The sequence below is a fragment of the Carettochelys insculpta genome, chromosome 1 (genome assembly GCF_033958435.1).
Source record: "Carettochelys insculpta isolate YL-2023 chromosome 1, ASM3395843v1, whole genome shotgun sequence".
NCBI classification, from domain to species: domain Eukaryota; kingdom Metazoa; phylum Chordata; order Testudines; family Carettochelyidae; genus Carettochelys; species Carettochelys insculpta.
Window position 1 is genome coordinate 252225250 of NC_134137.1, and position 14139 is coordinate 252239388.

At 41.1% G+C, this 14139-nt stretch overlaps 1 protein-coding gene across 13 annotated transcripts in view; it reads right to left on the minus strand.

Annotated features, from left to right (window-relative positions):
• Positions 1-14139, minus strand: part of C2CD5 (C2 calcium dependent domain containing 5) — a 118528-nt gene that overhangs the window by 17787 nt on the left and 86602 nt on the right. For all 13 annotated transcript variants that reach the window (XM_075004694.1, XM_075004674.1, XM_075004663.1 and 10 more), the window contains 6 exons: positions 8875-8938; positions 6933-6994; positions 4319-4417; positions 3789-3878; positions 2325-2415; positions 788-874 (listed from right to left, as the gene is read on the minus strand). In XM_075004694.1, coding sequence (XP_074860795.1) covers positions 788-874; positions 2325-2415; positions 3789-3878; positions 4319-4417; positions 6933-6994; positions 8875-8938 — 493 coding nt within the window. The remainder of the gene's footprint in view (positions 1-787; positions 875-2324; positions 2416-3788; positions 3879-4318; positions 4418-6932; positions 6995-8874; positions 8939-14139) is intronic.

Genomic DNA, 14139 nt, shown 5'->3' on the forward strand with positions numbered 1-14139 from the left:
TCATCCTAAAACAATTTAGGCCAGAATCACAGCTACTGTACATAGTGAAGTAAATACAGCTGATTTACAGGATCTGACAATCTGGCCCTTTAATCCACTTATACAGGCAACTCTTCATCCATTGTTGAAATGCAGTTTCTTCTGGGGTACAATGCATTAGTTCTTTAACAAACAAAAGCACCAATAAACAGCAATACAATAGCCATTTGTCAGGGAACTTTATATCTTCTTTCAACTTGCTCCCTCTTAAGTACTGAACACTCTGTTTGAAAAAATTCTTCAAGGAAAATTATGAGCCATTCTGCTCAGCCCAAGAGTCAAAGTTCACAAGATGAAATCTTCTTTGCCAAGAATAAATTGTGAAATGTATTTTATTAAAGTTATGTGGATTTCTGAGCCCGATACTGTGGAGAGTCATGTTACATGTGCTACTTGCAGAAACACACCAGCCTGGGGAGGGGCTACAGAAGTCCAATAAGGTAAATGCTGTACAGCTAGGAAGAGTCCACTCAGGAAAATTTAAGTACAGCAAATGGAGCAGAATATGAGAAATTCTTGGTAAGCAACAAATGAGAAAACAGAGAAAGAGGAGAGAAGTGTGCCGACCAATTCTTTTCACGTAATATTTGAGAAATCTGACTGAAGGGCAGAGCATTTCATCACATCTGAAGTAGCACAGAATGTCAAAGCATGGTACCCTAGATGCTTTCAAGAGAATACAATCCACCAGCAATGAGGGAGGGAGGGAGGGAAACGCTAAATTTTTTTTATTTCTCATTTAACCAACCTTTAGCAGGTGAGAATGGTTGAGAGACAAGAGGATCAGAGCAAAGTTCCAATGGAAATTGTAGCTGCTCTTCGTTGTCTGTAGAGGCTTCAACAAAGGAGAAATACACACATACTTTAAACAGAGATTTATCCAATTCCCCAAAATCTTGCCAATATAAACAAACGCTATAGATATAATTTAATAAGGACTGACTAGAACACATTTATTCACCATAAATACATAATCATGGACTTTGAGTACTGATAAGCAATTAGATGTTTGCTAATAAATACAGCTGCAAAACTGCTTGGACAGAATCTGAATTCCACTCAGTAGGGCTTGATTTAAATAGGACTATTTTAAAACAACCGACCATGTGCTTTAGGTCTACCTTCCTCAATTAATCGTATCCAACAGCAGTTTTTTCTTACATTTTATCTAATAAAAATTACTATTATTATAATTATACTATTATATTATAATATTATACTATTATTATACCTCGTTCTTCTGTTTCTTTCTTAAAAAGTGAATTCAATGTTAGTGAAAGAAGCTGGATAGGCTTGCATACTTAAATCTGCTCTCCACAAAAAGGGGCAGAAGAAAGCCAGCCCCGCCCCTGCCCTCCCCCACCCCAAACCAGTTAATGACTTGAACTCTTTCAACCTTAGCTTTGAAAAGCCACCTCTAGAGGTAAAAGAACAACTGAAACCTCCAAGCTCAGTCCATTTTTACAGAAAGAGCAAAAAGTATAGAAATTGTGACCTGAACTCAATACGTCAGTGCCAGGAATAGGTTATGCACAGCCATGAAGAGCTAACTATTTTCAGTTATTATTAAACTGATCTAGATTTATAACAGTGAACTCAAGGTATGCTGCCCTGTGTCACATGATCAATCTCCATCAATAAATTATTCCATAACTAGAGGCTACTTAAACTTCTTTAAAACATGCATCCTTCCTACCATGGGTGCGCCTTTAGTAAGCTCATAGACCCCATACATCTTTTCCACTCCCTTCAAAAAGTTTTATACTTCCCTGAGTTCCAAAAAAGTCAGCTAACCTAGTTTTCTAAGTATTGTGAAATATTGATAACCTAGAATCTTGGGGAAAGATTTTGCAATTTATAAGAATAAAAACAAGCATTCCATAAAACAATGTCCTTTTTTCCAAACAGAAGCAGCAGAAAGATGCATGAGTAGTTACACTACTCATTCTATCATCATCATCATCGTCCTTTAACGTCTGCTGTTATGTAGGATAACAACAAAGGTCTGTCACTGGCCAGACTCTCAAAAGCGCCCCAACCATCTCATCCTATAGAATCGTTTAAAATTGCATAAAAAAACTGGAGCACTGAATAACATTAAGAAATTCTTTTATACAGGCGCAGGTCTGCTATCTGGAGAGCGCTCTCCCATGAAGAAATGTGTGGAAGTGAAGAAGAAGCAGCGAAGTTATAAAGTAAACTGGTATCATCTGCTGCATACATAACATCTTCCCAATTCACATGATTAACAAGAACTGATCACATCACACCCTCAAAATGTTTACCCCTTTGCAACGTTTTTTCTGCAGCAGGGACTTTACTGGTTTGCAAAGCTTGATTTTTGTCAAATGTTATTGCAACCGCTGTGACTGTGACCTGCAATCATAAAGTATATGTTGTTAGTATAAAACCTCTCTTGTAACGTCTTCCAAATGCTTTCTAAAAATTAGCAGTCTGCTATAGAAAAACTTTACATTATGCACATCACAGGGGGAATCTATGTTATTTCTTAGCAGCATTTACATTTTTGTTCATCATATTCAAGGCGCTGTTTGGTGGGCAGAGATACCAATGAAATACCAGAACCCAAAAATGGCAATATTCTATGTAAACATAAATGTGTAAGACTGTTAACTGAAGCAATTAGAAGCTAAAAAAAATGGGAGTCATTGTTAGAATAAGGAACCATGGGACATATTCTACAAATCAATTTTCCATTACAGAGATGGTCTGCCAAAATATCCACCAAACAAAGTGGAAGCCAAGTTTAAAAAACAAGTATGCATGAACAAAAGCAAAACATAATTAGGACTTAATCGCACAGCTTGAACCTCTCTAGTCCAGCACCGGACTGGTGCTGAAGAGAGAATTTGCCGGACCACAGGAGGTCACTACTGTCTAGCAGCATTACTAACACTTCTACTGTCTACTGGACTCTTAGAAGACATTTAGGGGTAAAATAAAGCTAAATAACAGCACTGAACACTGACAGCCAAGACTGGTGACTGTGAATAAACTTTATGGGACCACAGGAAGCTTGGCCACACCTATGATAAATGATCATCCAGCAAACCAAAATCTTGTCAGACTATGGATGTTGCCGGATGAGAGACAATGCAGTACAAGAAGGTTCAACATGTCATTTCATGAATTATTTGCCCTTCATCAAAGGATTGCAAAGTAACTTATAAAATGAGCTAATTATGCCTTACTGTACTTTGGGAGGTCAGTAAGGAATATAAAGGAACTCTGGCCACTGAAATGAAGCCACACTTAGATTGCAAGCACAGACACTGCTTAATAGCTCACAACAACAAAGTAGAGAATGTATTAGAAATAAATGAAGAAATATACTGTAGCCTCTTGAAACTGCAAGAAAAAAATAGGCAGTCAAAATGAAGTTACCAGATTTATAATTTGAAAAGGAGGTTGAGCAAGCAACCATATTCTTATTGTTTGTGGCATGGGGCTGTTTAAGGCAACTAGTCAGGACCTTTCATTTTATTGGAAAGATGGGATTGCGTCAGCACAACAGGATGCTATCGTGCTGATTGATATGAGAGAGAGAGAGAGAGAGAGAGACCTGCTGAATGAACATCACATCTTGTGGCACATACTACTTCCTTGAAAGTCTGCCAGCACATTAGCGACTCAGTCTAACTAGGTTTATTTTGCAAGATCTAATGTAATTAGAAAATAAAAAGTGGTGTGGCTCCAGGCTTTAACAACAAATGAACAAAATTAGTTACCTGAATTACTTCATCCTCTGGAAGAGCCACTGTAAAATTTACATGACAAAGGCAGCATGGAATCATAGACCGTAGTTTAAAATATAGACTCTGTTGAATACAAGATATTATTTGTGTTATTCTAAAAAAATGTTAACTCTATATTTGGTTTATTCTAGAAAGACAGAAGTCTTAATTACTTTCTTTGTAGTAAAAATCATTATCCTGTTATATTCTCTTATTTAAGATACAGTGATTTCATCTGAGGTTTAAAAGTTTATGGTATATATTGTCTACTCTGTGCAATAGCTTAATACTGTTATTTTTATAACATGCTCAAAGATTTTGTTCTGATTTGATGTGTCTCAGGAGGTAACAGCACCATATCCAGCATTTTAAATATTTGTAAAGCTGCTCAGGAACTAATTATAGATGCAACATAAAACAAGTCTATAATTATATTACATAATCCTAAAGAAAACTGTAATATAACCTAAATTCCACATTACTTGTTCAAATGAATACAGATATTTGGCAACCAGAACTCTTACCTTAAGCAGATTCTCACAGAGATCATTAAAGTTCTTGTTAAGTGTTTGATTTGTAAGATTAATGTTGCTCAGTCTGGATACTCTTACTGAGGTGAACATCTGAAGCAGAAACAGAAAAGTTTATCCTTCTCTTCCTCGATTTTTAAATCTTTTTGTTGCATTAGTAAGAACAAGGCAACTGATTAAATACATTAATGCTACTAATAACTACGGTGAATAGAGGAAGAGGAAGAAACACAACTGACAACCTGTAGCCAGACAGCCAGCCCCCTCTCAGACCAGCATTGCTGGGAACACAAGGGAGCCAAAACAACAGGGCACTTAACATAAATTCCAGCACAGCCTTTGAAGCTGTGAGAAAGCACAGGTGTGCTGCTACAATGTGCCTCTGGGAACATATACAAGGATTAGGCTCACAGCAGACAGAGAAGCTGTGACAGACATGGCTCTTAGCCCCTACTAAATGATGTGATGCACACACACCCACATCCTAGGTGGGAAAATATTTACCCTAATAAAAGAATGTCCAGTAGTCGAAACTTATTGTTTCTCTCCCTTGCAAGTGTAAACTACTCTTGCGAGAGCTGGCGTCGCCCAGACAGACCAGCCCCAATTTGGCATAAGAAAGGAGAAAGAGAATAAAGGAGTACAGAGGTATAAGTATGGGACCTACAGCACCATAATTTTTGAGTGCTTTTCACTATCTATCTGCTGGTCAGATAAGTGACAGCCTCCCAAGGCTTCTGCAGCTAAAGGGGTCCCTAAGCCTTGTCCCTTATTCGTCTTTCCGCGGAATTGAGTGACCGATCCTGGCTTGGCACCGCTGGAATCGAGAGATGCAAGGAGGGTAAGAAGCACCCACACCTGATCTCCTATCTTTAGTGTACACATATTTTGACATAGAGCTCTATACTTTGTTTTCTTTCTTTGGGATCGTGGCTTCAGTTTTGTAACTTGTTTGTGTGTGTAACATCTATACATTTAAATAAGTAGGCACTAGCAATTTTGTAACCATATGATTAGAATCTAGTTTAATAAATTTTGATAACCGTTTGTGCATAAGCCTGACTTGTTTTCTCTGGGTTACTGTAAAGCAGCCAACACAATTAAAGAACCTCAGCCGTTTTGGCAATAAAGCCTGACCATTAGGTGAGAGTACTAAGAGCCTAGCGTTGAGTTGTGCCGCCTCCACGGGGCAAACTCTTGGGGCGCCTGTCAGTCAATCCTGACTGCCCACTGCGAAGGGGCTCTGAGCTCTAGCAGTTAAAGTCACGGGTGTGGAAAGGCTCTTAGTGCTGCCATTGGGGCACCTGTCAGTCAGTGTTGACTGCCCACTGCGAAGGGGCTCTGAGCTCTAGCAGTTAAAGCCACGGGTGGTTAGGACCTTGGGGCATCCGTCAGCCTAGCCCGGGCTGCCCGCCGCGAAGGGACAGTGCGTCCTAGCGGTTAAAGTCACGGATGGTATAAAACGGGCATAGCTGGCACCTCACCAAACATCCTTGGCCGTCGGCTAACACAACCTATCAGTAGATACTGAAATTTTACAAACAGAATGAGGTGTCCAGGAAAACTCTGTGGCTACGGTTACACTATCAAGTTTTCTTACAAAACGCTGGTTGTGTCAACAAAACTGGAAGAACATCCATACACAAAATGTGTTTTGTCAACAAAACTTTTGCCAGCCGCATTCTGCCTCAGCCATGAGGCATAACGCTGCTGTCAACTGATTCTGTCAACAAAAAAGACGTGTGGATGTTGTCGGGGACTCTCTCTCAACAGACAGGACATTCAGAACAATGGGCAGCCCCTGTCTGCTGTGCTTCTGGGTGCTAGTTTTGTTGAGAGCACGGTCAGGCAGTCCATCTGCTCTGTTGACAGAGCCAAGCGCTCTTCTGACTGGCTTTTGTGTGTGGCCACACTCTGTTGACAGAAGTTTTGTTGGGAAATCTCTTCTGACAGTGACTTCTGTCGACAGAGTGCTATAGTGTAACTGTAGCCTATAATCAGCTGTATACCAATATATAAAGATGATCTGTGATAAAGTAGTGCTGTGGCTAAAAGGGGAATATTGCATTTTTTTATTTGCCTTGCTTATAACATGTATATACAGATAATCTATCATTAATATTTCATATCATCATGTGAGGTACAGGTACATCTACATCTAAACTTAGGTATTCAACATCATTTGGTGCTCTGAAAGCCAACTTAGGTTCTCACCATATCACTGATCAACAGCAAACCAGATTTTTGGGTCATATGATACCTATAGTTCCACCCATGTAACCCCTTCACCTTGAAAGGAATTGAACAGGTGTAACTAAGTGGACTTTCTAATAAATTCCTATTGACAACTCAGAGTGTAGTTCACATTTCCTTGGAAAAACTGAGCCTGCAATGCAACAGGAATTTAAAGCAGTATAAATTTCTTTTTGTCACTAGTTAGTGATATCTGTTTTTAAAAAAGGAATTGATATGGTGAATAAGGGAGTGCAATTTTTAATCCATTTTTCAGAGTATAACCACTCTCCAAAATCCACTGTAATGTCAAAAGTACGTTTGCATACAACAGTTTGGTTTTAAATGGTCTTTTTGTTTATAAAAGCAACTTTACCTGTATATCAGAAGTCCAGTTATTTATGCCAGGCATAATTTCTGTGTTACAACTGTAAAAACCTGTTAAAGAAAATATTTACAGATTTATATAATGTGCTGGGCATTGAAGTAATGCATTGCTTTGCAAAAGCTAGATTAACCTTTCACAGTATTTTTTCAAATGTTGATATATACCAATTTTAAAACATATGGTTGTACTAGAAGAATAGACCAGCATTTCAAACATAAGGAATTTCATAACGCAGAAGAAAGATTAAACACATTTTCCGCTAAATACCTGTATTGCAGCAAAAACGTGAAGCACTAGTAAATGAACAATATTCTTAACGGCATAAAGCTTAATTACTATAATTTTTTATTATCTTTTTTCATTTGGTCAAAAATGCCTCACAAAACAAAGACCCTCAGGCCCTGAAGCGCACATAAGCTAAAAATGAGGCACTTTACAGCACGCCAGGATAAAGTGTTACAGAAGTTTTCTTTTGATAATTCTGGCAAAAAGATCCAAGTCTCTGGACTTTGTATTTTATGGCCCAGGCTAGCACACTAACCAGTGGACCATGCATCTTCTCTGCTACTCAATCAGGCAAATGGAGATTCTCCCTTAAAAATGAGGCAAAGATAACAAAATAAAACAAACCGTGTTTCCAAGCAAGTGACTATTTTCCTGTTTTAAGGGATAAACCAATCATTTTATTTATATTTTTATAACTTAAAGAAACTGTTCTTTTTTCCCAAATTGGGATTCTTTTGTCCATCCTTTGCCAGAGTTAACTGGCAAGAGCTGATTAACCAGTTAACCAGCAACCATACTGGTAAAGCCTCATGCTTACTGGTTAACCAGTTAACATCCCTAGTTGCTTTCAAATAAAAGTATATATTGTTTACAAGTGAACTGAAAGGAAGGAATCATTTTTGCCAAAGAAGAAACTATCACACTACTGTAGTAGCTAGCACATTACACATAAATATTTAAGCAACACTGTTATCAAATAGAGATATAGATCAACATTCATTTTATGGAATCTATTGAATTCTGAAAATTCAACTCATTTGGTCACTGCTAAACTCCGATTTTGCTATAGTCTTTGAGAGTCCAAAAAGTATTGACAAAATTACTACTCTGACACACCTACTTTGCTATTATTTATTATATTGCTGATTTCTAAACAAAATAAGCACAGTGGATTTGAATTAAAAATATGATTTTGTGGGTGAATTAATTAAGAGACCCACGTGTTCTTGGACTGTCTCCCCTCAACATAAATAGATCCAGTTTGTAAAACTCCCATGGAAGACAAAGAGAACAGAACTGAAATGAACACTGCCACATTGAAAGAAAAAATATTTAAGTTATCATTGAACGACATGTGAGATCTAACAAGTAAAACTGTTAAATTTAAACAATATTCTTGGAATAAAATTAAATATATATGGACATTTCGTATTAGCAAAAGTCACTGCAGCAATATATTAATGAGTCAATACTTCTACCTTCTATGAACCCCATGCCTATATTTCAGCCATCCAAAATCTACAGACACCAAATTATTAATTCAAAAGACCCAAAAATTTTGAAACTTTTGATTCCATAAGGAAACAATAACCATGCTGAATTTCTACATATGGTACATAAAAATGATCAGCACGCAACAGTGTATTGGAAGTAATCTTCCTTGCCTCAGTTTTTCCACAGGAGAGACAAAGTATATGTCCCCTGTTTGATACGATCCATGGTAACCAAGTGCATTTAGAGGATTTTTTTTCCAATTCTGATCTTGAGTGAAATAAAACAATTTTCTACTACCCCACACATTGTAAAAAGGACTGCCAGAAGTTTGTTAAATTTTTAAATAACTTTAAATAATTTTAAATAATAATTTTTAAATTATTAAATTTATTAAATTTTTACCACATAACAAACATTTTGTTTGCTCTACCTGGAGGTGGTGGAACATCTGTCAGTAAAGAATGCACATCTTCCATTGCATCTGTATCATCAATCTGAAACAAATCATACTATATAGAACACACTGGAAGTGTCAATAAGACAAAAATACTACAAGGTTATTACTAGCTACAAAAGTTGAGTATTTTTTTTAAATGGGTCAAGTTATTAAGATGCATAAATAAATTACTAATTTTGGAAGAGCTGGATACTTCACACTTCTGAAAATCCTAAATAGGGCTTTTGCCCAAACTTAGATATCCAGTTCTGAAAACCCATACCAAAGTTCTTAAATTTCATATTTAATTCTGAAAACATGAACTAGATAAAAAAAGAGGCAAAACGAAAATACAAAACAACTAAACTCAAAATGTTTAATAAAAAACATCAAATATTCAGTTTCTTCAGGTTTTATTGTATTATCATCTGACTAGCATTTTCATCTTTAAAATTCAAGAATTTTTGATTTAGCATTTTTCAAGCAAACTAAACAACTTAATTCTCCTCACAGTATTTCTACGTATCTAATTAATTAAATATATGCTCATTAAAAAGCAATTTAACTTCAGAATAAACAAATATACTTCAAATATTAAATTATAACATGGATCTTCTCACATGACAAAGCACTCCATTTATTTGGGCATAAGCTGCATCTGAGGAAGTAGGTCCACAAAAGCTGATGCCTATATAGAGCTAAGTCTTTAAGGTGCCAACGAACTCCTTGTTGTTTTTGGGTATATTAATAAGACAACCCCCGTTTTCTGATTTTAGACTCAAAGATTTCTAACTCCTCAGACATAAAAAAGGTAATAGGAGTCTCAAAGAATAAACAAACTGTATTAATAATCACAAAAAAGACAGCTACCTGTTCCGTAACTGGTGTTCTTCGAGATGTGTTGCTCATGTCCATTCCACTCTGGGTGTGTGCTGGCACATGCCCAGTTGCCAGAAGTTTTACCCTAGCTAGTGGCCACTGGGTTGGAGCGGTGCCCCAGACGTGGCGCTGACACAACGACCAACATATGCACCATCCACCCTGCCCACCGAGTTCCTTCTTGCCAGCTACTCCAACAGTGGGTTTTAGAATGGACACGAGCAACACATCTCGAAGAATGCCAGTTACAGAACAGGTAACTGTCTTTTCTTCTTCGAGTGATTGCTCATGCGCATTCCAAACTGAGTGAATACAAGCCAATGTCTAGGAGGTGGGGTCAGTACCCTGGCAGGAATATAAGACAGCCCAGCCCACCCCACCACAGCATCTTCCCTAACATGCTGTGTCAGTGCATAATGGACCATGAACATATGAACTGAGGACCAGTTGGCCATCCTGCAGATGTCCTCGATAAGAACATGGGCTAAATACACCACACAAGATGCATGCACTCTGAAAGAGTGAGCCTTGATCAGGGGAGTGGGAACCCCACAAGCTTATAACATTCTTTAATGTAGGTCACTATCCAGGAAGAGATCCACTGAGAAGAGACTGGGAGGCTCTTCATCCTGTCAGCCACCACCATAAACAATTGCTGTGTCTTTCTAAAAGGGTTGCTCCTGTCCATGTAGAAGGCCAAAGCCCTTTGAACATCTAAGGTATGTAAACTCTATTCCCTAGGAGAGGCCTGAGATTTTGGGTAAAAACAGCAGAGAGATATCCTAGTTGACATGGAGAGAGGAGACCACCTTTGGTAAGAAGGCTGGATGGGGTCTCAGTCTAACCTTGCCTTTGTGGAACACCACATAGCGTGGGTCCACCATCAGTGCCCTCAACTCAGACACCCTTCTGGCTCAGGTAATGGCCACCAAAAACCTGTTTTGTAACTTAGAAACAGCAGGGAACAAGGAAGGAGGAGTTCAAAGGGGACCCCTGTAAGCTCTGACAACACCAAATTAAGATCCCATGCAGGAAATGGGATCCACACCTGTGGTTTAACCCTCTCCAAGCCTCTCAAACCTTTTCACAACAGGGTCTGAGGACTGTGATGATGCCCCAGAACAGGAGTGACAGGCTGAAATGGCTGCCAAATGCACCTTAATGGAGAATAAAGACAGCCCTTCCTCATTTAAATACCACAAATAGTCAAGAATCAAAGGTATTGAGGCCTGCAAAAAGGAGGACAATTTCTGAAAAATCCAAATCGAAAACCTCTTCCACTTGGCTACATAGGCTGCCCTTGAGGAAGGTTTCCTACTATTTAACAACACTTCCCTCACAGGATTTGAGCACAAGTACTCCACGGCTCTCAACCATGGAGCTTCCATGATGGGCCTCAGCCCCTGCCCTTTCAACTTGGGGATTAAGAAATACCAGGAATAGAACCCCTGTCCTTGAAACTATCGAGGGACTACATCTATCATGCCCCACTGAAGCAGAAATTGAATCTCCTGCCTGAGCAGACTCTCGTGAGAGAGATCCCTGAAAAGGGACAGGGAAGGGGGACTGGAGAAGGGTAGGAGGTAAGCTGGATAGCATATCCCCTTTCTACCATGAGCAGCACCCCCCACTCTGAAGTTATATGGTACCAGGCAGGGTAGAAAGGAGATAGGTGGCAACAAAATAGAGGGTGTGCTGGGAATTGGTGTGGTGTTCTCAACCCACCCATCAAAATGCTTGTTTAGAGGCTGGTGGAGGCTTAAGATGGCCTTGTCCTCGACCCTGCTGATTAGCGCACCTTCTACCATTTTGGCTTCTGCACCTATTATGATCCCACTGCTGCTGGGGGAAATGTCTAGCAGGAGCGTGAGAGTTAAAGTGCCTACACTGGGTTGCAGGCGTACGCAAACCCAGGAAACATATAGCATGGCCCTTGAGTCCTTTAGGCTATGCAGTCTTTTGTCAGTCCTCTAAAAAGAGAGTGTGTCTGTCAAACATTAGATCTTGAATAGTCAGACACCTATAACCATGCCCCCCTACGCATGCGTACCCTTGAGGCCATGACTCTCGTGGCAGCATCTGCAGCATCCAGTGCAGCCTGGAGGTCCGCTCTAGAAATGAGTTTATTCTCCTCCACCATGGCCATGAATTCAGGTTTGGAGTCTGGAGGGAGTAATTCTGAGAACTATGAAAGAGAGGTGGCAGTGCTGTACACGTATCTACTAACCAGAACTTGCTGGTCAGCAATGCATAACGGTAAATCAGCCATCGAATAAATTTTCCTGCCATACACGTCCAACCCTTTAACCACCCTATTTTTGGGGTCGGAACACTGAAACCCGCCTCTCCCTATGGTTTACGGCATCAACCACCAGGAAATCGAGTGTGCAGGGCTGAAGGGTGTGTAAACAGATGCTCATCGCCCTGAGAGGACACAACGTATTAACACTCATTTTTCCTTGCTGTGGCAATGCCGAGGCTGGGGTCTGCTACACGGTTTTCAAGGTGTTGGCAATTGTTTTAATGAAGGGTAAAATTGTGGGTGCCGAGGAAGATAAAATGTCTGACATGATGTGTGTCGTCCTGTATCTCCTTGGCCTGCACCCTAAGCCTGAGCACCCTGCACAGGAGCTGCTGAAACACCATGCCGTCCTCCAACACCAGGGATGCTGCCGACCCTGCCACCACCTGATCAAGTGAGAAGGAAGAGGAGGAGGAGGAGATTCCTGTGACATTCTGCTGTGGAGCCTGCACCACACCCAGGACTGGCTGAGATGCTGCAGGTAGCAAGGGCACCAGTGCATGAGTTAAAACCTGGTTTAAAGGTACCTAGCCTGGCACCAGAGCAGCTGGTGCTGAATAAAATGATGCCATGGGGCCCGGCTCTGAGGCCAGGAGCGGCCATACAACTGAAATTGGTCTCAACATCTGTGTTGGCATAGAGACAATGGAGCCAGATGGTGACAGGAATAAGTACCCCACAGTCTCAGGCCGATCCTGGTGTTCTTCCCACAGTGGATTGCTGAGCAGTGCCAATGGTGCCGACCTCTGCACTGGAGGCGGCAACAACGATACCAAGGGTGCTCTTGATGGATCCAGCAATTGACCTTGGCTTTGTGATATGGCTACGGGGTCCAAAACAGCTACTGTTGCCTGCGTGACCCACCAAGGCACTCCTGGCATTCCTGGAATGGTGACTTCAATGGCTATGGGAGGAGACAGACTGGTGACTCCAAGTCCTGCCCAAGCTGGAGTAATAAGATATGGACTCCAATGCCAAGCAATCTGAGGCTGAGGACCAAGGTGGTGCCACTGGAGGTTGTAACAGCACCAGGGGCTGGTGCCTGCGCTGATGCCCCTGCCTGGGCTTAGCCCATAGCAGGTGTCTGGGGTGGATAAAAATGCTCCTGTGACACAGGTGGGAGCAGCATCAGTACCGGTGGAGCTAAAAATCACGGCATTGGCACCGCAGGAGGTAAAGCAGAGGAGGCCACCACCTGTGGTCTCTCAGGTCCTTGGCCACTGGTCCTGTGCCTAGGTGGCAAGGCAGCTGTACCCTGGCTCTTAGTAGGTACTGCACTGCATGGAACACCTCTGGCATCGTAAGGAACTCTGGCATGTGCGGGTCCCAGCCTCGCACTGGAACTGCAGCACAGGACTCAGGCTCACGCTCTGGGCATTTCAGCACTGGTGCAACTGAGTCCCCTCGATGCCTGGTGCCATAGGGGGGCAGCCCCTATCATGCTGCTCCTTCTTTTTCTTCAGCACTGGGGACTGGCTCTTGTGCCTTCTCACCTGCACAGTGCCCTCCTCACGGCATAGAGCCTTCCTCCACGCTGACACCAGCACCTGTACCAGGGCACTCCGCATTGAGGAGGCGGTACTCAGCCCTTCAGGGTAGGGAACGTCTGGCTGCAATGCTACCTCCATGAGAAGTACTATCAGTCTTCGAGCCCTATCTTTTAGAGTCCTCGGCTTAAAGGAATGGCAGATTGCACAGCAATCACCCTGATGGCCTTCCCCGAGACAGGTAAGGCAGTCCAAGTGTGGATCATACTTGGGCATGTGCTTGCCATAGTTCTTAGTTTTTGAAAGCTGGGGAAGCAGACATCCCTTGCACTGAGGTGCTGAGAGGGACTGGGAACCTGCCCAAATAGTTAAAAAACAACCACCACTAACTACTATACTTAAACAGAACTCTTTACAACTAATTAACACTAATTACACTATCTACACAGGTTACCAGCGATGAACAAGAAGAGAGAAGAGGGAGCTCCAGCAACCAACAGCATGGTGAGAAGGAACTGAGTTGGGGATGAATCAGGCAGTGAGTATATTGGTTGCCATATCGGCACTACTCTAGGGTGTGCCACTCCAACA